This window comes from Lepisma saccharinum, chromosome 13 (genome assembly GCF_977018435.1).
Source record: "Lepisma saccharinum chromosome 13, izLepSacc3.1, whole genome shotgun sequence".
NCBI classification, from domain to species: domain Eukaryota; kingdom Metazoa; phylum Arthropoda; class Insecta; order Zygentoma; family Lepismatidae; genus Lepisma; species Lepisma saccharinum.
This window is the reverse complement of record NC_139241.1, coordinates 17,587,787-17,615,767: the sequence shown is the minus strand read 5'-3', so window position 1 is coordinate 17,615,767 and position 27,981 is coordinate 17,587,787. Positions and strand designations below refer to the sequence as shown.

General features: G+C 37.2%; 1 protein-coding gene across 1 annotated transcript in view; it reads left to right on the top strand.

The window, feature by feature from the left end:
• The window catches only part of LOC145996710 (guanylate-binding protein 7-like), a 339,895-nt gene that overhangs the window by 230,710 nt on the left and 81,204 nt on the right, over positions 1 to 27,981 (top strand). The window contains exons 9-10 of the mRNA XM_083133231.1: positions 9,684 to 9,875; positions 26,462 to 26,674. Coding sequence (XP_082989357.1) covers positions 9,684 to 9,875; positions 26,462 to 26,674 — 405 coding nt within the window. The remainder of the gene's footprint in view (positions 1 to 9,683; positions 9,876 to 26,461; positions 26,675 to 27,981) is intronic.

Genomic DNA, 27,981 nt, shown 5'->3' with positions numbered 1-27,981 from the left:
GCAGATTGGAAGGGAGGACCATGTTCTGTAACTAAGGTGTATAGCTGATTATACATTGAACTTAGTCTCGACATAAATCCTTTTACATCCCTGAATGATATAGAAGATACAACTTCACATTCTGGCCATTTAGTAAATGCGTCAACAATGAGAAGCAACACTTTTCCTTGAAAATAGAAAAATCCATGTGTGCTCTCTCCCACGGCTTAGTTACTTCCTTCCAAGCATAGTATTGTTTCTTTTTGGTGTCGGGTTTCACAGCATTACAAACGTCGCATGATTTTACGTGAACTTCAAGGCATTTGTTTATGCCAGGCCACCAATATCTTTCACGCAATAGCAACTTCATTTTAACTATACCATCGTGATTCTCATGAGCTTTCTCCAAAACTTGCTGCCTCATTGAATTAGGTACAATAACTCTAGCCCTCCACAAAAATATGTCTTCCTCACATTGTAGTTAATTTCTTCTTATTCTTCTCAGTGCTTCAAATTAATTTGCATCTATGCTTCAATCCTTAATCTTAGATTCTGGCCAACCTTCTATAACGTACTTTTGACCTGTCTCAACATCACATTTTGTTCTTGCAAAGTTCGGAAAACATCTTTCAGGTGATCCGTGAGCTTGATTGTACTTACAAACTGAATCTCGTCGAAATCCAAAGTTTCCCCTTGCAACAGCAACCTTGACAACAGATCCACTACTTCAACATTTTTATGGTACACAATTTGATATTCATAATTAGCTAAGAACAAACACCAACGTTGAATCCTGGATGAAGTCGTTATGGGTATCGCCTTTCCATATTGTAGTAGTTGTTTGGCGAGTAGTGAATCAGTCCAATTTCAAATTGCTTTCCATAGATATATTTTCTAAGTCTCTTCACAGCAAATATAATTTAAAGCGCTTCCTTTTTGTGATGAGAATAAGCCATTTCATGTTTTGAAAGAGTAGTAGATGCACACTCTATTGTTTTCAATTCCCCATTAATTCTATGGCATATCTGAGCTCCTAGTCCATAGCTCGAAGCATCACATATGACTATTGTATCCTTGCTAGTATCAAACGGGGTTCAAGTTTCCCATGACTGCAGTGCTTCTTTAACCTTTCTGTACTGACTTTCACAGTCATCACTCCAATTCCAATGCACATTCTTCTTTAATAAATTGTACAAGGCTGGAATCAGAATAGCCATATTTGGAATGCAATTTCGAAAAAAATTAATGCCTCCCAAAAATGACTTCAATTCCTTCATATCATGTGGACGTGGACAATTAAGAAATCCTTCAATCTTGCACTGGCAAGGTTTAAAATTATTTCCGCAGAAAGTTAATTTCCTAACTATTGAATGGATGATTTAAAGAACTTGCATTTTTCCAAATTAACCTTCACGTTATATTGAGCTAACCTGTCCATGACCTCAATACATATGCTAACCGTTCCTTTCAATCCAGATCCACAAATTAGAATATTGTCTTGATATGGAATTACATAATGCAGACCATGCAATATTTGTTCAATTATTCTCTGAAATTTTTGAGACGAAATTTTTAACTCCAAACGGCAATCTTGTATGTTGCAATAATCCCCATGGCATGCTCATTACAAGCAACCTTTTTGCTCTTTCACTCAAAGCTATTTGCCAGTAAGTTTCTTGCAAATCTAAACTAACAAATAAGGAATTTCCTCTAACTTTCTGGAAAATTTCCTCTAACAGTGGTAAGGGATAAGAAGCGTTTTCTACATATTTGTTCAATGTACTTTTCAGATTGCAACAAATCCGTATATCTCCATTTTTCTTTTAATGACAACCATCAGACTGGCCCATTCACTAGTGTCAAATCTTTCATAAATGCCCTTTTCTATTAATTTATCCAATTCTGATTTTACTTTATCTTTAATTTCATAATGCACATTGTAAAATCTCTTAAAAATTGGAGTTGAATCTGGTTTTAATGGAATATCAGCTCTAAAATTCTTTATAGGCATTCTTAAATCGCCGTCAAATGCAGAATGAAATTCTTCCTTTAGAATATCAACGATCCTTGAATATCATTAATTTTTATAGAATTGTCACATTTATTTAATATACGCATGACATTATGAACATCAGAGTTCATTGCATTATTTCCTGTGACATTGTGTGCAATAATATCAGACTGTGGAGAACAAGTTTCCCTTGCACAAATTTCAGTCAATTCACAATGTAACTTGGGGATCATAATTTGAATCCAACTTTTTCCTAAAAGCAGATATTCTAAATGACAGTTAATTATGTACAAATCTATACGATAGAACTGATTTATCCACGCAACAGTCCCATTAACTTTTCCCAGTAAAAGTATCACATTATTACCAGCACCTTTCAATGTACAGTTAGGTTCAGACATTTGTACATTTTGCAGAAACGTTTGCAGGCCAGAACATCACGAATTTTTGGATGCGGTCTTCCAAGCCACCTATTTATTTTGTTGTTCCAAACTTCTATAGCATTGTTAATTCTGTGGCGCTTTTGGTTAAGTTATATTAGGTTAGGTTAGGTCCTGATTGTCGCAATTGTCCTACCATTAATTTGTAAAATGACTTTCACCATCAAAATCATCGCAGTTGTCCATGATTTTGGCTTCATCGCAATTATCCTAGATTCTTCAAAATCCACCGTATGCTATATTCAGTTTCGTACCAGATGAACAATAACTATGTAAAATAGTGTGTTCTGTAATATACTTATTCTTTGTGCCAAAAATATTGTTGTTTCAAACTCCTATGCCAGTGGTAGCATAGCTACTGATAGTGTATGCCATGCCGGGCAGGCTACTGTGTGAATATCCAGACTATAACTTGACAAGTTTAAAAATGCGCACTTCACATTTCCCCATTCCATTGTCTGCGGCGATGTTGGTTCGCAGTGTTGCAGCCTGGAGGGAGCGGAATCGTCTGAGAATTTTCAACGAAATTTGAATGTGAAAGGCATGAATTAGTATCCCCTCACCTACGCTACCTATTGATTATGCTAAATTCTAAATACATTTTGATATTTTCACTTTAAACCTTAATTAACTTAATTAAGTTATATTAGGGATATTTCTTACCAGCATAAGAAATGTATGAAATAAAACGTTAGAAAAATGAAAAATATATGAACGATAGAACTGAGCTCACCTTCTAAATGTTTTCCAGTTCTCCTTCTTCAGTTTCACTCTCCCACTCAACCGAGTCTGTGTCTACCGATGAATCTGTGTTCGTGTCTGAATCGGCTTCACCAAGTCTAATTATCAGTTCATCTACACGCTCGTCCATAAGTCCATCTCTTTCAAAGTAAGAATCTTGCAGCCAAGAGTAAAGAGCATGAACATTTCAATGCTTTAGAAAAGAACACAGGCAAGCGTGTTATCAGGTTGCCTTCTCATAGTGATTGTTGTAAGATAAACATCCCACTCGGTACCACCACCCCACTCGGTCTATATATAAAAAAAATAAAAAAAACAGGCCAGTGCTTGATGTCGCATTCAGAAAATGAAGTCATTCGCCCTGTAGTTTCTCTTCGTTATAAACCTTAATTCACGTGCGTAATACTACAGTTTATGATCGGCGCTCTGCACGCATTTTCAAAGACCGGATTAAATAAAATGAACCACTGATATAATAGCAGCCTGCATGCACCGTCACTCTAAACAGTGAAAATAGTTTGTCATATTTGTTTTAGCTTAATTTTGCTGAGTTGGCACCACTGGTACTCTCAACGCCAGACCAGTGAGTAGAAGAGTGGTGGGGAGGATGATGTAATAGGAAGTGCTCCGCAGCGATCTGCGCATATCGGCGCTTAACTTGTCAGGCTATAAGAAGCAACCTAACGGTGAACGGCTTCAAAGGCGAAAGAAGATGGATAATCATCTCAACGACTGAGGAGGCGGAGAAACCTTGAGGAGTATGAAAAACCTTGGTCCATCTCGCTCCGGATGGTAGCACCTTATAAGAGCCCCTTACCAGGAATACGGTGAAGACCACAACGTCATCTGTGGCACGGAAGGAGATCTTCAGAACGGCAGATATGGCGAAAGAGGCAACGACCCTCTTGGGAGAAGAGGGAAACCACTCCCTTGGGGAGAAAGGAAACTTCAAAAGCTAAGGGAGTAAACCCTGAATGAAAATACTGGTCCCTAGGGTTGGGCGTTGGGCCCTGTGCCGACAACTCAGCCCTGAAAAATTCCAACAGTTACGAAACCACAATCAGAGTGGAAGGATGGACATAAATTAAGATGACCAAGGCGAAAAGATATGGACATTGAGATGGGTACATGGAACTCAGAACACTTTTCAAACCAAGGGCCCTGAAAATAGTCACTGATCAACAGACTAAATATAGCTGCCCTATAGGAAACAAGGTGGGCAGATAATGATGTATGGGAAAAAAGAGAAAAGTTATATACAGTAGTGGCAAAAAAAAGGAAATAAATAAGCAGGGCTGGGCTTCATAGTAGAGAGAAGAATGAGAGAGAACATACATGACATTAAACTTATAGATGAGAGAATATGTAAAATACGAATGAGAACTAAATTCCATAATGCAACCATTATAAATGTCCATGAACCTACAGAAGAAAAATAACATATAGTAGAAGTTGGCTTCTTATAAACTAGAACAATAGACAGTGTACCATCCAGCGATGCCAAGATAATAACGGGGGATCTGAACGCACAAATAGGCAAAGAGAAAATTTATAAAGAAACAACTGGAAAGCACAGTTTACATGGAAATTCTAATAATAATAATAGTTAAAGGCTCATTGACCTTGCAATTATTAAGAATATGATAATAGCATCTACAATGTTCCCCAGAAAACAAATACATAAATATACATGGAGATCACCTGATGAAAGAACCAACAATCAAACAGACCATGTCTTGATGGATTGAAGGAGAGCAACAAGTATTATAAATGTACGATCATACAGAGGGTCCAGTTGTGGAACAGACCATTACCTAGTGATAAAATCACAAAGAAACAAAACAGAAATGAATCAGATGTACTATATTCAGAAAATGACAGAAAAGATACATCGTGAGAGGTTTAAGAATGAACTAGCCCACAAACTAGACCAAGTAGGCACAACCACTATGCAAATAACAGAAGCAGAAATGGAAGAAATATGAAAAAAAGATAAAATCAAATATTGAGGAAAGAGCAAATATAGTTTTAGGACCAATACAACACGACAAGGGGAAGGAATGGTTTGATGAAGAATACAAAAGGACCATTCAAGAAAAAGATAAGGTATATCAGTCATATCTAGATAGACCAACAAGAGCAAAGAAACAAAAACTGAAAGAATACACAACATATGTCGTAGGAAGAAAAAAAAAACATGTAACTGAGAAAAATAAATAAACGAATCAAGAATTTTAACAAAGGAATACATACATAGCATACAAGGAAATAAAAAAGGAAGGATTTAAACCAAGAACAGACATTTGCAAATATATAGAGGGAAAACTACTAGGGAATGAAAAGCAAATACTAAATAGATGCACTGAATATTTTGAACAGGTACTGAACCCCAAAATGAAAACCAAGAAATGAGACCAAAAGGAAAAAAGAGTCAGAAGAACCATAAGAGCCACCCACCCTAGCAGAAATTCGAAAGCTATTCGGATTAAAAAAAATAACAGAGGGAAGATGTTGTTATAATTCCTGCACCTACTCCTATGCAAAGTTTGAAGTCTAGAACATATGCTAGATGACTGGAAAGAGAGTATAATTTGTCCAACATTCAAGAAAGGGGATAAACGAATGTGTGAAAATTACAGGGGAATATCGTTGATGTGTGTAGAATACAAGATATTGACAAGCATACTTAGGGAAAAACTACAATCATATGTAGACAAAGCATTAGGAGAGTACCAAGTCAGATTCAGAAAAGATAGGTCTACAATAGATCGAATACATACAGTCAGAAAAATACTGGAGAAATGTTGGGAGTGGAACATAGAAATATCACAAGTCTTTGTTGATTTTTAACAAGCATATGACTAAATTGATAGAACTAAAATTAGAAACGTACTCAGAATACCCACAAAATTAATTCGATTAGTAGAAATGATGATGCAGAACACCATTGCACATGTGAATGTTCAAGCAAATAAGGGAGAGAGTTTTTCAATTAAACAAGGTCTCAAACAAGGAGATTGCTTGGCACCAGGCTTGTTCAATCTGTCTCTGTAATATGTGATAAGATACTAATGATAGGTACAAGAAGAACATTAGAATGTAAGTCGACCCAAAGAGTTGGGTATGCAGATGACATCAATATCATAAGAAGATCAATAAGATCAATTAAAGAAGTAGTGGAAACACTAGATGAGAAAGGGAAGGAAATTTGATTATGAATTAACACAAATAAAACAAAAATATTAGTCCAACCAAAGAAAGCAAAGTCAAAAGAAAATCATATAAAAATTAGAGAACATGAATTGGAAGTCGTATCAAATTTTCTTTATTTATTAGTATTCATCAATAAAATACAAAGAGCCAATAAAGAATACTTCACATTCCTACCATTGATTAAATACCATGGAGTAAACCATAGAGCCAGTCACTTTGTACGTATAAAACCCTAATTCGCAGCATAATTATACACGGGAGTGAAACATGGACATTTAATAAAAGCGCAGCTGAAATTGTAGACTTGTTTCACTGGAAAATACTCAGGAAAATATTTGGGCCAACAAGAGTGCAAGGTAAGAACCAATCGGGAATTACTTGAACTTTAAAAAGATGTACCCATATCAGGTTATATAAGAGGTTAAAGGTTAGAGGAGGCAGGACACGTAATCAGGCTGGATGACAGCGAAATCCCCAAGAAAGTGATATACAACAAAATTTTGGAGGGAATAGATCAGTGGGGAGACCGAGAAACAGATGGGAAGAAGCGGCCAGAGCAGACGCAGTACAACTAGTGTGTGTGTGTGTGTGTGTGTGTGTGTGTGTGTGTGTCTGAAATGTCTTTGGATTAAAATTGGCGATTTCATTTCGGCAAACCACACTACACACCACGCACTGCACTCTCTTGCTCTTGTGGTGTTATCGTTGTTAATTACTCAGCACATAAATACTAAAAAAATAATCAAACTTTTCAAGTGTCTTTATGTGATGCCGCAAAATGAGACCTTGTATGTCGAATAATTTCCTCACAATTGTAATTTCACAGTTGGAAAATCGAAAAATATAGAAGTAGTGGGCCTGTCATCTCCCCACCCTCTCAGGCAAGCTAGGGTTAATACTAACTTCTGCTTATGGGAATCAATCCAAATTTTTACTAAATCAACCTTCTCTGTGAGGTCCGCTGTTTTATACATCCCTTCCATTCCTCATCCTGGACCATTTGGATTTACCACCCTAATTACACATCTTCAGCACATCCCTTTCCTTGATCAAATATTAGGTCTCCCCCATGGCACAGTGGTAGCGTCGTCACATTATAATCAAGGGGTCCCGGGTTCGATGCCTGGTGGAGGTACATAGTGGTTCAGATCTCACTTCAAACTGTAGGTCCAGTCCCGATTAGCCTTACTGTGCATAAAGTGGACTTTAAACACCAAATTAATCAATCAATCAAATTGATCAAATATTACAGTAACTGCATTATTCCAAAAACAAATTTTTGCCTCATGTGGTTTTTCAAAGGCATGGGTCAAAGAAGGTAAGAACCAAAACCTTTCAAAATGAATGCTTCTCTTCTAAAATTCATGCAAAGCCTTTCCAGTTCTACTCGTGTACCACCTAGCACTTTCTCCTTATGGTTTCTGCGAATATCTACCAGTTTTGTATCAAGAAGGTTGTGCATTTCAATATTTGGTATCATATTAATTAACTTGGTTCAGATCTCGCAATTTAATATTGATCATTACTTCCCATAAGAATAATGGAAGTCAGTTACTTTTTTTACATACAATTCTTGTATTTTAAGTCCCTTCAGGTTTACTTGACTGGACGAAGACAAGGCACCTGCGCTAAGATAAAGTCATGTCTTGGTGAGAGAGAATCATATTTCTTACCTCTATGTTATGGAGAGTCCCATCTGACCGAACTAGGACTACATTGTTGTTGATAACACATCTCTCTGTAGAGGTTTGCCCTTGTTCTGGAAGAGGCCTGTAGATTTTTTCCTTTGGTTCCGACCTCAGTTGAACCCTCTCCTGAATAATTCTCTATTGAATCTTCGAGGATGTGAGTGATGTCCTCCTAGGAATTCTGATTTTGTCTCGACATTCCGGATCTTGACCCTTTTATTTGTCTGCAGCTTCTTTACTCTCGGAAGTCTTTTTTATTCTTCCAGGCATCAGGGTCCCCATAAATATCAAAGTCCTTTAAAAAATGTGTCATTTCATGCACAGTTCACAATACGGCAACTGTCCAATGTTAATATTGAGAACTTTACTCTCATTAAAATCATCAGCTATATTTCTGTATGCTGTGTAGACACTCCAAACAAAACTCTCTAAGTTCTCGTGTATCAGTCTGGGATTTCTATTGTCCCTCACAGCAGTTAGTTGTCTTTGTCTCGCTTTTTCAGAGGCAAATTCATCCTTAAATCATGTAATGAATCGAAAACGACACAAAATATTATTATTAGTAATAAGGCAACATTCTCTTGAGTAAATCATGTGCCATAAATGTCTTCAGGACATAAATTACCTAGTTTGTTACATATTGCTGTTATTTTTGTCAGAAGCCAACGTTTTTGCTGATTCCAAAAATTAAAGGAAATAATTGGCATTTTTTAATTCAGTTTGATTAAGATTCATCTATCAAACAAAATGGAAAATTTATATTATTTTCTGCTCTTACATTTCCGCTTTTGATATATATATAACATGATTAGAAGAAAAGAAAAGCTGTTTAATTTCTTATTCATCTTGTAACTATAACTATTGCATCTAGTATTAGAAAGTTTGCAAACCCGCTGTACGAACAGCATGTATCTCCGATGGCTAAAATTTTACATATGTAAGTTAGTTCATGTCCTCTATCATTCTACAAAATTTCATGAAAGTGTGACATGGCCAGTTTCAAAAGTTCAATTGTTTGTGATGATTTGGCATGGAATGACCCGACAGTGGTACAAGTGGCCAAAGCATGGTATTGATCACATCACACTCTAGTATAGGTGAGGTTAACTATATATGGCGCCCGTGACCACACTCTGCCGGACCCTGTGGCCGAGTGGTTAGCAAATAGTGCTGCGACGCCAAGGGTCCCGGGTTCGAGTCCCGCTCGAGCTTGATTGTTTGTGAATGTGCATTCATCAATTTCATCATTTCATCACTCATCCCCATCTTCGCAAATTAGCCAAGAGGCACAAAACATGAAGTAAAATAAACTAAATCAATCAATCAATCAAATGAACCATACCTACACTCCCTGTATACCGTCTTAGCATGGTGTAATGCCAAGCTCTTGCTTTGCCTCTTTGATTATATATTTTATTGAACCATACTTGTGAGTACATTTATGTGAAGCAATTAGTTCAGCAATAAATGCTGCTGTATTTTAGATATAATACATATAAATTTTAGATTGCTATGTGTCTCCTATATGTTCTATCCTTTTGCCCTTAGTTGAAGACTGACAGAAAAGTATCTTGTACTATATTTATAACATATTGAACATTCTCTTTCTAGGACGTGATTGATGTATTTTTCGAAAAATGGTTGATGGTGACCAAAGAGAAGTACACGAAAATGCTTGAGGAACAAAATCGTAACCTAATCGATGTGATGAAGATCAATGATGATATTGCGAATTCCATGAAGAACGTATCTCTTGTTGGTGAACCACACCAATTCGAGAAAGCATACTCTCAGTTGGTTCAGGTAGGTCTTGCATTCTTGGACTTCAAAATATACAAGATATTATGACTTTCATAAACACCATTCTAATATTGAAGCAGAACAAATCTATATTAATTTAGTTTGATAACTGTATATTATGGATATCTATTATATGTCTAATTTCTAGACATGTAATTGTGAATATAAAATACATGTATTTGTACACTTCGCAACATCTTATTTGACCGCCCCGAAATAATTCTAAGTCCCGAAATCGTAAACTTAGCAACATTGCACTTCAGCTCCAGGTGAGAGTAGCCAACTTTGAGTAGGTCCTTCCACTAGACGAAAAACGCTGCGTTAATAGGTTTTCAATTTAACACTTTCCATTAACTTAGAAACTATAAACCGCTATTATAATACACAATCAAACAGAAATAATAAATTGGAAAAAGAACCTTGAAGGATATTTACTATTCTGCTTGCTCGATTTGAAATTTGGGGGGTTTGAAACACTGAATAGAGTTTTTTTCCACCTGGAGGAAATTGCCATCAAGTTTGTGCAGGAAGGAGCAAATTTGTGAGGAGTTTATGTGACATTTTATTTACAATACCTTGCATAATATCGAACAGTTCTCAAAAACATATATTTTACACGACTTGTCGAAAAATGTGCTTGAAACACAGGAAGGTAGGAGTTTTCATAAACGTCAACATGTTTTTAAGGGTATAACGTCATTAAGTTAACGTAGAGCTGTTGGTTAGGCGCTGCTATCCTTATTTTTCATCAAGCGTGAAAGGTCGCGGGTTCAAATCCCACCCTCTACTCTTCCTTTTTTTTCTTTTTCTGTTTGCTGAACAGATACCGTTGATATTAGAATATTTAAAAAATGAATCCGATGCACACTTGAGGGACGTCCCTTCTGTGCATATTTCCCCTTAGAAGTTGGAGATTTCCAGGATTTAAAGTTAAAACTTTTCTTTTTAGTTATAGTTAATATGTTGTGTTAACATACACATCATGATTAATTCACAAATCACATATATGTATTCAGGATGCAAAATGTAATGTTACTTAAGTTATATATTGTTTGTTCTTTACTGACACCTAAAATACTGATTATTTGATTTCGATATACTAAAAAAAGATATACAGTTATGTTAAGTAGTGATGTAGTGCAGTACTGTAACAAAGGAGAGCGTTTAATGAGTTCAATTTGCTAAGATTGGTAATTTTATGTCCGTTCCTTCGTAATGACTGTTGTCAATCCCCTCACCACCATCTTACCATGCGTCTAAAACTAATAGTAAATCGCCAATTAACATATATAAATTGTTATTGCAACGAAGGACGATTCGATAAGAAACAACTAATAAGTATTTATATAGTGAGTGACAAACAAAAAATTCAAAACCTCATAATGATCGTTAATTTCTCACTGCTTTGTATGTAAAATGTTTGTCTTCTTTGAACAGAAATACGAGTATCAGATATAACAAACTTTCTGCACTAACTTTGTAATATTCGAAACCACCGTTACTGACATAGCTCTATGTAACTTGATTCTGCTCCTTCCACGTGGCATATGACTTCCTCCTATCATCGAAATAACTTTCTCTTACTATTTCCTTTCCTCTCATGAAATACAGAGACCAATGTTAACTTCTTAGCACGGTGGATAAACTTTACACCCAACGATATACTCCTGAAAAAAATCCTGTCTAGGTGGAGAATCGAAGCTACGACCTCCCTTGTAAGAATCAAGCACGCTATCTCTTCTCCAGGTAGCTCATGTTAAAATTTGCTACCAGTTTGAAGAAACCAATTCACACATAATGTCATATCTATAATTTCCTCATGGCAATTTTCATGATGAAACGAATTCAGATAAAATCGAGAAACGCTGAAAGGGAAAAATGATGAACATGTCTATTGGCGTTTTGTCATATTTTGTAAATTGTGTAAAAATTCCGTGTTTTGAACAAGCAATCGTTTAGTTACGAAGTATTTTGTTGTTTGTTTAAAGTAGGAACAGGAGAGCAAAAAGGAGTCATTTGAACCAGACCCCATTTGACAAGAAACTTCAGCATTTTTTCCAAAGACTGTATGAAAAGAGAGTCCTCCTCCATAGTCGAGCAGGTTAAGGCGTTCACTCGTCTTGAGATCGTTCGCTGCGGGACGGCGTAGGTTCGCATCCGGCTCTGGTCGGAATTTATTCGGCCTACGTATAGGGCCGGTGGAAACCCACCATCGTGAGGAAATTGGGAAGTTCCGAATGAGTGAGCGTAAGAAGACCTACAATAACGGCTGGGGGTTCGTCGGGCTGATCACCCGTCACCCCAATACTGGTCTAAGACCTCCACGCTATAACAGGTGACGGAGGAACATTGTGGGAGGGAGACCAGCAGTCGGTAGGTAAGCCAAGGCCCTTCAACGGGCTGTAGCGCTGTGGGTTTAGTTTAGTAGTTTAGTATGAAAAGAGAGAGGAACGTATGAAATATAAAATATGTGTGAAATTAAAACAATGGAAACTTTGAAAGAATACTAACGAACTTCAAACTATGAAAAACATATTTTCGTGGTGGAAAACTCCAAGTCATTTTCGAAATATGAACTTGATGTTTTTCTTTATTATGAAGTGGAGATATGGGATGATACGACCCCTCAGCAAGAAAATTTTAAGTAAGCTACCTCCAACTTTTTCAATGGTCATAATTACTAATTAGGGTCCGGAAGTTGATGAAAAATCAACTTTTTTTCTGACCCTTAAAAACAATGCTGAACCTGATATCATGTCCGTTTCCCTTCAGTTAGAGCCGGAAAACACTTTCTATTTTACATTTTTTTTTTTGCATTTTTCGGCCTTAGTTTATTTGTCAGTATTTTTAACATCTTTTGTTGCATTTTTAGTTATTTTTGAGGTTTATTTTTCTCCTCCCCTGTTGTTTCGTGCATTTTAAATGCATTTACTAGTAAAACTTACATATTTAGATTTCTTGACATGGTCCTTTTAGCAAATTCACCATGAATCGAAAATACGGTCAATGGAAAAGCATAATATTATTCTTAACTGAAATGTTTGGCAATGGATTAAAATACTTTGTGTGAAGATCTACTTTGAGGTTCCTTTTCTGGACACTATTATCGCTTTAATCTGTAGTTTTAAAGTAAAATTAGTCACAATATTAAATGCAATTACACTCTGGTATATGCGAAGCAGAACTGTATTTTCGGATGCTGGCCGACTACAGTATCATAGAAGGCCCACTCTGAAAGGAGATGAATTGGTTGATTTGGTGTTTTAAGTCAACTTTATGCATAGTAAGGCTAATCGGGATTGGACCTACAGTTTAAAGTGGGATCCGAACCAAGTGCATAAAATAACGTGAACCGCGGTGTGTAGGGGGATCGTTTGCTTATGGAATGGAAGGTCATGGGTTCAAACCTACTTCTTTGCAAAATCTTTTTCGGGAAGTAAACGGCTTTGGACGAGAATGCTTATCTACGTTTCTTGGATATTTCCGTTGATATTTATGCGATTTATGTCCAGCATTTCCGGACACAGAAAGTTTGACATGTAAGTTCTTAATATGTGTTAACTTATAACAGCTGAATGAAAGAAAAGTATTTCCTAAAATCCTGCCAATCACTGAAAGATTAAAAACATTAGTAGAAGCATTACTTGAGGCATGCACAGTGGCGACGATTATGGAGTGTGGAGGGGCAGATGACCCCGCACTATGCTAAACATTATCTACCAAGGGAAATAAACTGTCCTTGCCCTCCCCCTCCCCCCAACGTGCCCCATCAGTTTTGAAACCCAATCGCTGCCACTGAGCATGCATCGCATAAATATTTACAGTAATATCATATAATATTATATTACGTTATTAGAACACTTCGTACTCGGCAAATAAAAAGGAAAAAATTATAAGGAAAAGGTGGGATTTGAACCTACGATGTTTCGATCTTGACGAAAACAGAAAAAAAAAGAAAGTGCTCTCATCTAACCAACTACTCCAGGAGATTGTTAACAGAAAGCTCAGTAAAACACGTTAATCTCAGTTGAAGCAACATTGTGCCGGAGTTTCGAACCATTTTTCGCCAAGAACCAAGGAAAAGACACACTTTGCAGAACCGTTTGGTGTTGTGCAAGGTATCTTTAGTAAAATGTTGCATAAAATCATCATAAATTTGCCTTCTTACATTCAAATGTGACCACAATTCTTTCCAGGTGGATGAGAACCTGTTCAGTGTTTCACAATGCACATACATTTTCCTATTTTCAAATTCAGAACGAAGAATCTTGAAATATTTTCAACATTCGTATTTCCACTTAATATTTTTTTGTCTACTCATATATTTCATTACTGCTTTAGGGTATCTTTACTTTATGGAATGTGAAAGAATCAAGAAAAAAAATCACGAGCGTTTTCATTCAGGAAGAAGAAATGTTGCAAAGTTGGCTACTCTTAGTTGGCTCTGAAGCGCTATGCTGCCAAATTTACAAATTCCGGACTTTGAAATTTTTCAGGGTGGTCAAATAAGATGTTGCGAAGTGTACATCTAATGAACATTCTAAAATGTATCCAATGCTAGATATAATAGTATATTATTCCACATGGACACTTCATAACGAACTGGCTTAATTACAGTCCTAGATCAGAACATCATCTTATTCATGACATATTTGAATAAATTTAAAATATCAGTAGTATAATTGATGCTATAACCAGGACACTTATAGCGTAGAAAAGAAGAGCTCATATGATTAAACAGCCCGATTTGCCCACACTTAAAACTATGCCAAGATGCTCTTATTCCCCATTTCTTCAAGTGTGATATGCTCTCAATCCCAAGAATCTTGAATCCTAGTGTAGAAAAGAAGAACCCTCAATAGACAGATTTGCCTACACTTAAAACAATGTCAAGATGCCCATATGCCCCAATCGGCCATGTGTGTACATATTTAAATCTAAAGAATTTTGAGCCCTAGTGTACAAATGAAGAAGCCTCAACAGACAGATTTGGCCAAGTGTCCAAAGGCTGAATCTCTCAGTTTGTTGTCCATAAACTTGTCAAAAATATGCCCCCCTTGATATTGTTTTGACTATACTTAAAACTAGGGCAAAAATGCTTATATTCTCATCCTCTACAACTTACAGATCAATACAATAGGACAAGGGCAGGCAAGCAAATTGGTTTCATGTTTTTTCTAATCTTTGATCAGTTTCATGTCCCGGCCAGCAATAAATTATGCACGCCTGGGAGATTTTATATGCTTGCATGCATGAGATAAAATCTACACTGTGCCCTTTCAGGGAAAATTCCCCATACATGCCATCATGTCATTGACTCCAAGGGAAATTCTTAGTAAAAAGAACATTGGCCTCTTGCATGTTGTCATATATGCTTGAATTGGATTCAGGTTTTGCCTTGTTCTGATAATATATACCCGACTGAGACTTACAGAATATTCATTGCACAGTTCAAAGTCCAACTTTGAATTGTATTTAGCTGATATAGAGCTCATAACTCCTGGGTTCTGATACTCAATAAAATGTGGACATAGTCCCATGGCTTATTGCCTTGTAAACAAGAGCTCTGGGTTTGAGTCCTGGTAAAATGTGAGGCCTCCCCTGATGGCAAAGTGTTAATATTGTTGCCTTGTAAACAAGAGCTCTGGGTTTGAGTCCTGGTAAAATGTGAGGCCTCCCCTGATTGCAAAGTGTTAATATTGTTGCCTTGTAAACAAGAGCTCTGGGTTTGAGTCCTGGTAAAATGTGAGGCCTCCCCTGATGGCAAAGTGTTAATATTGTTGCCTTGTAAACAAGAGCTCTGGGTTTGAGGCCTGATAAAATGTGTACGATTAAAATACATGTGGCAAAATAATATCTCCACACGTGAGATTTTGAGAATATTCACTGCTAGTTGATAAACAACTGATAGCTCCCAGATCTGAAACCTGGTAAAGTGTGTTATACAACAGCATAATAGGACAAAATTATTTTATATTGGGGATCACCAGAGCCTAGTTATTGCTGTTGTTTGGGTATAAAAGCACCAGCTCAGCCACTAACTGCTGTTATAATTGTTTTGGCATATTGTCCATAGTTCTGTTTTTTGGACCAAGAAATTTTATATAAACAAACAACAAAAATACCGAATCAAAAATATTGCAATCAGTGTAATAAAAATATATCTAGTTCTAATTGGTCTAGGCACCGGCATATTTGTGACCCTAAGAAATGCAGAAAGGCCACAAAAATGTGTCCAAGATGCCATAAAATATTAAGCAAGGCTTATTACAAATGGCATAAGTGTATTTGTTATGAACAGTCATCAACATTGCCCCCACAACCATCTACATCTGGTCTGAAAAGGAAGCATGAAACACCTGTTAATGCTGGACCGGCAAAGCAGCCACGCTATGCACCACCTATCCATAGCAGTTTTAATGGCCAACTTAGGGATTACCGGTTTGTATCAGAGCCAAAATGTGACATTAAGAATTTTTTGAACAGTATAAATTCTGATGTGCAGGCAATTCTGAATGCACAAAATGGCTCTTATAAGCTGTCCCTCAAATTGTTTACACAATATAAGAAGCCAAATGGCACAAAATTTACACAGCCCCACATAACAGAAACTGTACCGGTATATTCAAATGCAAATTCAGACAAAATAATAAGCAGTTTGATAGATCAATTGAATATTAAACACTCTGAATTTGCTGGAAAAGAGTCTGGATGGAGCCTATGCGAGTCTCCACACAGGCTCTATGTTAATATTTCTGAATTCAGTCCATTACAAGGATCTACATATTTGCCATTACCTGCCAATATTAAAAACAAACAAGCCGTGGTTAATATAAAAAATAATGATGAGAAATGCTTTTTGTGGTGTATTTTAGCTGCTTTGTTTCCAGTTTTAGATCATCCTGAGCGAATAAGTTATTATAAACAACATGAAAATGATTTTGATGAAGCAATGGAGGGTTTAGAATATCCAATGTCTGTTCAGAATATTGATAAATTTGAAATAAAGGCCAGGGATATTAATGGTAAACAATTATCTATTAATGTATTTATTTGTTCTACTGGCCGTGGCATTTGCTTGATAGCACCTCTCAGAATCAGTACATTTGATGATGATTCTGCTGTTCCGATTGATCTGCTCTTAATTGAAGGGGATCATACACACCATTATACTCTGATACAAAATCTTGAAGCTTTAGTCAGAACACAACTAGACAAATTTAATAGAACATTTAAGTTATGCCGAAGATGTTTAACTGTATTTGATGGTCAAAAAATGGTAAATGGGGTTCGTGAAAAAAATGCAGAAATTGCTAAAAACAAGTTAATTGAGCATCTGAAATACTGTGGCAACCATAAACCTGTTCATATGGTGATGCCTAATCCAAGTGAAAATGCCAAATTCAAAAAATTTGAAGCCTTGTTGGAACACCCAGCATATATAGTCTGTGATTTTGAATCAAATCTCAAACCTCTTGCATTCTGTAGCCCAGATCCTGAGGAATCTTCAATTACACCATACCAGTTACATGAACCTTCTAGTTTTTATTATGTTGTTGTACAGGATGGTGTTGTGAGTAAAGAATATTTATACATGGGAACAGATGCCATCAAAGAATTTGCACATAGAATAGAAAATGAGTGCCATGACATAGCATCTAATATCTTATTAAAATCAAAACCCATGTTGCCTTTAACAGAGAAGCAGATTAAAGATTTCAACAATGCAGAAAAATGCCCGGTATGTGATTCTGAATTTTCAGATACAAATATCAAGGTTCATCACCATTCTCATACAGATGGTAAATTCTTAATGGCCCTGTGTAATAGCTGTAATATTAAGATCCAGAGACCAAAATTTGTCCCCATATTTTGCCATGGTGCATCCAATTATGATTTTCATCATTTGATCAGGTACGAGGGGTTTGACAAGCAGAATTTAAATATTTTAGCAGAAAATAATAAGAAATATATTGCTATTAGCAAAATAATTAAAGTTAATGGTGTTCCTATTCACTTAAAATTTCTTGATTCATACAGAATTCTGTCTGCTAGCCTGGCTACACTGGCCACTCAATTATCTGATGATCAATTCAAAATCACATGTGCTTTGTTTCCAAATCAGGACCTGAAATTAATTAGGCGGAAGGGTGTATATCCATATGATTATGTTACAGATTTTTCTAAATTTGATGAGTGTTCTCTGCCACCACAACAAGAGTTTTACAGCAAAATCAGAGGATCTGGAATCACTGATGAAGATTATCACCATGCCCAGTTGATGTGGAACAATTTAAAATGCCAGACAGTTGGTGATTATCACATGGCATATTTGAAACTTGATGTGACCCTCTTAGCTGATATACTGCAGTCATTCAGAAAATCTTCGATGCAAAATTATAAACTGGATCCAATGTATTTTTACAGTGCTCCGGGCCTAGCATGGTTTGCAATGTTTTTAAACACTAAAATGCAATTGGATCTGATCCAGGATCAAGATATGTATCTGTTTATGGAACAATGTATAAGAGGAGGCATGGTGCAATGTTCTCAGAGATATGCCAGAGCAAATAACAAATATATTCCTGATTATGATCCAGCACTGCCATCAAATTATATACTGTATGTAGATGCCAATAGCCTCTATGGTTATGCTATGATGAAAAAACTGCCATATGCAGGGCTTGAGTGGGTTGAAGATTTCAATATTGAAGATCTTAAGGATTTTGATGGCCTGTTCTTAGAGGTTGATCTGACAATTCCTGATGATTTACACAACACATTTTCTGATCTGCCCCCAATTCCTGAGGTTAATTGTTCACCTGGCTCTAAACAGAAGAAATTGATGATGACTCTAGAGCCAAAACAGGATTATGTCATATATTACAAAAACCTCCAGTTCCTAATAAATCATGGTGTCCAAGTGACCAAAGTTGGAAAAGTTTTGAGGTTCAGGCACTCAAGATGGTTGAAACCATATATTGATACAAACACAGAGCTTCGAACATCTGCAATGAGCCAATTTGATAAAACTTTGTTTAAATTGATGGTCAATTCTGTGTATGGCAAAACAATAGAAAATGTCAGAAAACATATTGATGTTAAATAATTACTGACCCCAGCCGGAGCAAAAAATTGATTGCAAAGCCCAACTACAATTACAGAAGAATTTATGATGAGAATATGGCACTTTTCAACATGAAAAAAACAAAGATTAAGTTTGATAAGCCTATTTATGTAGGGGCTGTGATATTGGAATTGGCCAAATTACACATGTTAAAATTGTTTTATAATGTGTTGAAGCCTTTTTATAAGGATCGTGTAAAACTGATGTACATGGAAACAGATAGTTTTGTTCTTGATATTCAAACAGAAGATGATTATCAAGATATAGCACAGCCTGAATTGTTTAAATATTTTGATACCACTGAACATTCAAAGATTAAACACCACAACAAAAAGGTGCCTGGCAAGTTAAAAGATGAGACACTTGGTGATGTTATTGTGGCATTTGCTGGGTTAAGGGCCAAGATGTACAGTTTTGAAACATGTAGTGGCGCTGTTGCCAAAAAGGCCAAGGGCATTGGCAGAGTGACTGTAGACAAAGAGCTTGAATTTGAAGATTACAAAAATTGCCTCAAATTATGTAGCACAATCAGAACATCAGAATCAAGAATTCAGAGTGTGGATCACTTGTTGACTACAAATATTGTAAGAAAAGTGGCTCTGGATCCACATGATGATAAGAGATGCATTTTATCATGTGGCATACATACTCTACCATGGGGTCATTGTGATTTGAAAAGTGGTAATCAATGCCCAATTACAGAGCATGATTTGAAATAAATAAACATGCCTATGAACTTATTTGGGTTCAAAAAACAGGCTATTATGGACCTGCCAACACCACAACCCTCTTCTGATATGATATCTAAACTAAGTGCTTTGTTAATTATTCATCTGAACAGCATACTTACAGATGTTGATGATGAAACAGGTAAAACATTGTACATATTTAACAATAATTTAAATCATTACCAATTACCTGTAGGTGGTCAATTGCAATTTATTACAACCCCTGAGGGTAATGTCAAGATTTCAGTAGGGAGAAATATTTATAGAATTAAGCACTCAAACTTGATTTCTGGCACTGTATATACTGTTTCTGCTGGTGACTGCTTATATATTGAGGTCCCGGGATCCTATGACAATCTTATACCTTTTCTTATAGAATTAAGAATTAGATATTCAATAATAAATAACCACTAAAACAAAAATGCCTAATGATATACACTGGCTGACAAAGAAAGTGAAACACCCAGAAGGAGTGGTCGAAGATTACCCCATTTCGGTATACCTGCATACCATTGATGTGTGAGTAAATGATTAGATGTACAAGAATCTGTAATGTGTAGAACGCCCACCAGAGGGCATTTGTGACGTCACCTCCTGTTGCTGATAAGGTGGGACCAGTCACCTGCTGTGAGTCAGACAGTGCAGCACGAAGTTCAGAGAGGAAAACGAAGCACCGGCGATGCCTCGCAGACGCGTTAGACAGCCGATCCAGCAATTGACAGCATTTGACAGAGGCCGCATTGTGGGACTGCATGAGGCGGGTTGGTCGTATCGGGCAATTGCCAGGCATGTGGGCCATTCAGATTCCACAGTGGCCCGATGTTGGAATCAATGGGTACATGAGGGCACCCATGCACGTCTTACAGGTTCAGGTCGACCAAGAAACACCACCCCGAGGGAGGACCGTCGTATGGCGCTCCAAGCAGTGCGGGATCCCACAACTTCGGCACCAGTCATCAGAAAACATGTATTGGACACTCTACAACATCCCGTGAGTTCCCGCACAGTGTCTCGAAGACTCGCATCCGCCGGATTCGGGTCCTACCGCCCCATGCGCCGGTTGCCGTTGACACCACAACACCGACGCCTGCAGTTGGTGTGGTGCCGTGCTCGGGAGGCATGGACAGAGGACGAATGGCGTCGCATCATGTTCAGTGATGAGTCCCGCTTCTCCATGACTTCCGATGACCATCGTGTGCTGGTGTGGTGGCGTCGAGGGCAGAGGGCACATCCTGCCTACATTGTGGAGAGACACACATGTGTGACCCCTGGCATCATGGTGTGGGGAGCCATTGGATATGCGTTCAGGTCACCTGTAATAGTGCTTTGGCGGACTTTGACGGCACAACGATACGTCACAGACATTCTGCGTCCACACGTCCTACCCCTTATGGCACAGCACCCTGGGACAGTGTTCCAACAAGATAATGCACGCCCACACACAGCTCATGTGTCTATGGACTGCCTAGAGCATGTTGAGGTCCTCCCGTGGCCAGCACGATCCCCGGACCTCTCCGTCATTGAACATGTGTGTGATGACATTGGACGGGGACTCTGTCCTAGTGCAAACCTGCGGGATCTGGAGGGACAGCTGCAACACCTGTGGACGAACGTGCCTCAGGAGAGGATCCAAAGGCTGTTTGACACTATTTCGAACCGCATAAGGGCATGCATTGCGGCCAGAAGGGGTGCGACACCCTACTGACCTGGCGCCACCATTCCACCTGTAACTGCCAACGGGCTTGACCTTTGCATCCTATATTGTAATCAGTTCAATAAAGGTACATGGACTTTCAGCATATGTAGTTTCATTCACGTCCAACCACACCTTCTGTGTGCTTAACTTTTTTTTGTCAGGCAGTGTATTTGACCATACAAGACATGAAGATCACAGTGATGAGATTCTGATGCTTGATGTCAGAGTCAAGAAATTAAGAAGTGATTTACAAGCTTTACAAACCACACTCAATGCCAGTCTTCAACTAGAAATTACAAATCTACAATCACAATGCATGGACCCTCTTCTTAAAATTGACTCAGAACTCAAATTGCTGCTTCAAAAATATACTGACTTGGCTACATTGGATAATTTTCAAAGTTTAGAAGAAGCTGTAGCAGCTCTTCAAGCCAAATTTAAGACCCAGGCCACCAACTCTGAGCAATTGAAACAACAATTGGAAGAGCAGATTAATAATATCCAGACACAGCTCCAAACAATTGTCAAAAGCATAAAATCACAAGAAGATTTTGATCTAGTGATTTCCACTCTAAAGGAACAGATTCAATCACTCCAGATACCTAATCTCGACCCCTTGAACAATGCCATAGCCGAGGTTAAAAAGAAAAAATTGAGACACTTGAAAATTTAATGAACAACTTGCCATCTTCTGATGCTTTGAGTGCAATAACTCGGAGTGTTGCCAATATTAAGCTGCAACTTGAAACATATGAAGATTTTGGAAAAATTCAAAGTACCATAACCCATCTTGAGGGTACAATAGCAGCAGTGCAAAGTGATTTGACAAATGTACAAGAATCTCTAGAATCCCGCTTGCCTGGTATTGTAGACACCCTTGTCAGTGTCCAGCAACAGATCACAAAACTTGAAAACCTCAACACTGAATCTGAGCTATCTCATTTTCATCACTTGATCGATGATATCCAAACAAAGCTTGAAATTTTACAACAATCAACACCTACTCAGGCAGATATAGCCCTGCTTCAAGATGCTATGCATGGTGTGGCTGATGCTTCTGAATTAAATAATGTGAAATTGGCACTTGAATCTTTGCAAAATACTGTATCAAATCTGCCTACATCACAGGAACTTAAAAATATTAAGAGAGCTGTGAATCGCATATTGAAATCAGAAGATATCAAGAATATCCAGACAGAGATCAAACAACTTACTCAGACAGTGGCCACTCTACCAACTAATCAACATATTAATGAACTGCATGCCCTGTTTGAGGATATCAGAAGACAGGTCCATGATCTTACTGCTCAAAATTAAAAATTGGCAGTTGTTGAAAATTTACAGCAAATTGTAGCTAATATCAAGCAACAGCTAGGGACCATGGAATCCAATCAAGCAAATGCTCTGTCTGTTTTTGCCACCCAGCTACAAGAAATTGTGCAACAATACAAGAAACTTGTTGTGGACATAAAGATCAAGCCAGGCCATGATGATGTTGTTAGGACCATCAATGAGCACCTTGAATCTGTAACAAGCAGATTGCTTACAGCAGAAAAAGAAATAACAGGCATAATCGAGAATCCTAAACATACAGTAATTCTTGAATTGTACAGCATCCCCAACAAAGAATATGATTCACCATTTACACCAGGTGGCAAAATATATATGCTGTCCCCTGCACAATTTTATTACCAGTTTTTTGTTGGGGGCACACTGAGACCAATCAAGATCAAATATTGGCTACAACCACAGGCACACCACTACCCCACTTTATCAATAACAAATGCTGACAACAAACCAAAAATCACCAGTGTAGAGTTAGAGGATTTTACAGATCCCAATACATTAGAAACATCTTATGCTGAAGATGATGGCTCTCTGGAATTTCATATACAAATATGAGACAAATTATATTTAGAAAATCCTGTAGTATCAGCTGCTGAACACCCCATAGTTGCAATATTCCTGTTTACATATTATGTCTAGACAAATTATTGTTGATGAATTACACAGACAAGCCAGACATAATTATAAGAGATTGCCAGTAGTCACAAAAGGCATAGATGATTTATGGCAGAGCGACTTGATTGAGATGGCAAGTGGACAGCTGAAAAACTTAGACAAAATCAACAAGGGCTACAAGTATCTACTTACTGTAATAGACGCATTTTCAAAATTTGCCTGGGCTGTGCCACTCAAATCCAAGACTGGAAAATGTGTTACAGAAGCCTTCAGGACAATCATCAATCAGAGTGGAAGATCACCGCGCTATTTGCAAACAGATAATGGCAAAGAATTCTATAATTCTGTGTTCCAACAATTTATTAAAAGCCAGTCAATACAACATTACTCGAGTTACAGTGATCTCAAGGCCTCAATTGTAGAAAGATTCAACAAACCCCTAAAAAATCATATGTATAAACAATTTACACTTCAAGGTAATTATAAATGGCTTAATATTCTTCCAGAACTTCTACATAAATATAACAACTCTGTCCATTCCACAATCAACATGAAACCCTCTGAGGTAACTTCATCTGATGAGCAAAAATTGATCAGGACTGTTTATTATCCTAGATACCTGCCAACAACAAGAAAAGCCAAATACAAGGTGGGTGATCAAGTAAGAATCAGCAAATATAAGCACTTATTCAAAAGAGGCTTTACAAGAAACTGGAGCACTGAATTATTTACAGTGGTTCAAGTTAAACCTGGGACCCTTAACACATATATAATAAAAGACCACCGAGGAGAAATTCTCAAAGGCCGGTTCTATGAAGAAGAACTCAACAAAACTAAACAGCCTGACACATATCTCATAGAAAAAATCATCCGCAGAAAAGGCAACAAGTTACTTGTCAAATGGCAAGGACTAACAGAACACAGCTGGATCGATGCAGACAAAGTGATAATATGAGCACCTGGGATGTTATAAAAAGGCTGCCAGAACCTGAACAGCAGATTAAGAGAAATGGCAAGTTGCTGCCTGATAATATTAGATGTCTTATTGTTGGGCCATCAGCTTGTGGTAAAACTACACTAATGATTGATAATTTTTTATTGGCACCCAACTGGTTAGACTGGAAAAACAGGCACTTGTATGTTTTCTCTAAGAGCTTAGAACAATTAAAATATCAGCAGCTGATGAAGCTATATGATGGACTGGATATAGCCACTTTTGAACCAGATGTTAAGCCACTCCATGATTGTCTTGATAACTCTGTTGTTGTGTTTGATGACATTATACTGGATAATCAAAACAAGGTTAGAAATTTCTTTACACAGGGCCGACACAAAAACATTGATTGTTTCTACCTGGCACAGACTTTTTCAAAAATACCGAAGCAGCTGATCCGAGACAACAGCAATTTTATATGTGTGTTTCATCAAGATCATACCAACCTCAAACACATACATGATGAATATGTAGGTGGGGACTTGAGCTACAATGATTTTTCTAAGTTTTGCAGTAGGTACTGGAACCAGGACAGTTATGGGTTTGTCACAATTGATATGACAAGAAAACCCAATAGTGGTAAATACAGAAATAAAATCAACAATTTTCTAGACATTGAAACATATATAAATAAACATGAAAAGGCCAATCATTGATGATCTTAAATTAAGAGATTATCTTGTAAAAAGATTTAAGGGATGGAAATCACAGAACCGAGGAATCTATGAACAACACAAGCAAACAGAACAGCCTATTATTGATGCTATTAGTGAATTAGGTAAAAATATCAAAACTGTTACAGAGCAAAATCAAAATTTGATCACAGAGCTTGTACCTGTAGCTGCTAGGAACATATTAGATTATCCAATCACCCCACTTTCTAGTATTCATACACCTAGTCCTGTTGCTCCTCGAAGAATTGAAGCTACTCAGGATCCTATTGAATTGGGTCTTCTTGCTCAAAAATATTTAAGCACACCTAAAGACAACAAAGATGAGGTCTTTGGCCTATATGCTGACACAGAGCGTGATGGTAGCATCATACATAGAATTGGCAATTTCAGAGTAACATTTATGGGAGATGATCTAATTGTATATTCAGAATCTCATCTTGGAGAAAAAGGTGGTTTTGTTAAATATCCCGGCACACCTGGATTGTGGGAACTGATGACTAGGAAAAGGCCTGGCAGCTATACAGATCAATACTATGAGCACTACAAGGAAATATTAATAAAATCAGCTGCTCTATACCAGAACAATGATCCCACACAAAAGAGAGTCAAGTCTAGCAGTGGAGCAAAATACAACAACTTAATCAAGCCCATATGGTCACAGATCAAGACTGGCAGTGGAATCAAACAATACAACACCCTGCCTAAAGAATTTGTGTGGGTTGATGATGTCAGGAAACTTGTAGATAGGTTGCTGGTGATAGCTGGGGAGGAAAATGCTGGCAACCACAATTTTTACAATGAAAAGGTTGGAATTATGGACATGATAAGCACAAAATTGTCTAATTTTATAGTGAATGACACTAAGGGGATTGGATATCTTATAAAAATTATTAATACTCTACCACCTAAATTTTGGAATATCTCTGAGGGTCGGGGGCTGGTTAATGACATTATAAACAAGCTGCCATTTGAACTACACATTCCAGGCTATCAGTATTGTGGTCCAGGCACAAAATTGGACCATAGATTAAACAGAGGTGATCCTGGTGTTAATCCCCTAGATGCTGCTTGCAGAGACCATGACATAGCATACAACACACATACTGATCTTGACAAGAGACATGTTGCAGACAAGAAATTAGAAGAGGCTGCAGTTGGTAGATTTGTAAGCAAAGATGCTTCTTTAAGTGAAAAAATAGCAGCATTGGGGACCACCATAGCTATGAACACCAAACAAAAACTGGGGTGGGGGTTGTGAATATATATATAATAAACCTAGGATGAAGGACAAGGGTGTTATGTATCAGATACCTTATGCAGGTCTTAAATCTCTGGGAGAAGTTCATAACTTGAATTAGTAATTAAATGTTAATTAATTAAACGTGTACACTTTTCTGTCTCTTCACAGGGACTGAAACCACTCTTGGGATCAAAACTTGAGAATGCATTGAAGGTTCAATACGAAACTCGACTCCATGCTGCTTCAGCTAATGTTGGTTCTTCTGTGACAATGGAAGATTTTCTCCGCACACACAGAGACATTTTAGAGGAGGGGCAGGAAATACTGAGAAATCTCTCAACCTGCTGGCTTCAAGAGGATATGTTCAGCAGATGGACCAAGGTAAACACAGTACATTTGATTTATCGGGAGACCTTCTAGAGAAAGATGTGAATCTCAACCACATGATAATGTAGTTTTTTCTTGCATGTACGGATTGCTTGCATTATAGAATTGTTTCTCTTGTAGTTTACATATGTTACAAGCATAAAAACTCAGTTATCTCTTGTGACGTTTCAGGAGAACACACACTCCCTTCGTCAGACATTTGTTTTCAGTTTGATTAAAGATACAGTTATAACAATGGTTAAAAATTTTAACAAAAGAGAATCAGTTATACAGTTATCAATGACATGTTGTTGTAACATAGCAACTTGCCTGTGAAACAGGCATCTTTGTTATTGTTATATCGGATGAAAATTTTCTTATCACATTTTAAATTATAAATCCAAAATATCATATTCTATTACAGAGATTATTATGTCTTCTGTTATATTAAATTTTAAAGATTGTGGCCTTGTGAAAAAGAAAACTCCATAGCGGGTCTAATTTTGCCATTCTCATTGTTTATTTTCTTCCAATGTTTGTATGTAACAAAAGAGGCTTTCGAGACATTCAAATCTATATTTTTTTTATTTGATTTGATTTATTTGATTTTACTTTGCGTTTTGTGCCTCTTGGCTAATTTGCGAAGATGGAGATGAGTGATGAAATAATGAAGTTGATGAATGGACATTCACAAACAACCATGCCCGAGTGGGATTCGACCCTCGGTGTTGCAGCACGATTTGCACCCAGCCACAGGGTCCGGAATTCAAATCTATGTTTGGAGTCACTCTTTTTAAAACACTTCTCTTTTTAATCATATGCTTCTCCTTGATAATGTTAGCTGACAAACCTAATCTTGGGTTCAAATTTATAATGTCCCAATCGTGTCCGTGCCATCTTATTGCAATTTTTCTTGGTGTTTGTCGTACACAATCTTTTGGACATGAATAACTTACATTATGTATTCCCATCGTTTTCACATACAGTACAGATTTTCTCATGTATTCATTGAACGTGCATTCCAACATCATTGTTGATTTAAAAACAATTTTGAAAATAAATCTTCATGTTTTTCTTATTTTATGTGAGAATCCCTTGTCGAAATAAATACGAACTAGTTTCCTTGCAACAGATTTTTCATATTTTCCACTCTTTTTACTCCTGGTTTTTTTGTAAACAAATAGAAGAAAGAGTTGTGATTAACATAAGCTGAAACGACAAAATTTGTTTTAAAATATCTCAATATCTCAACAAATATCAAACCTTAAAGAGTCAAGTTTGTTACATATGTCCCTTGTAGCTGGCCCCCATGACGGAGTGGT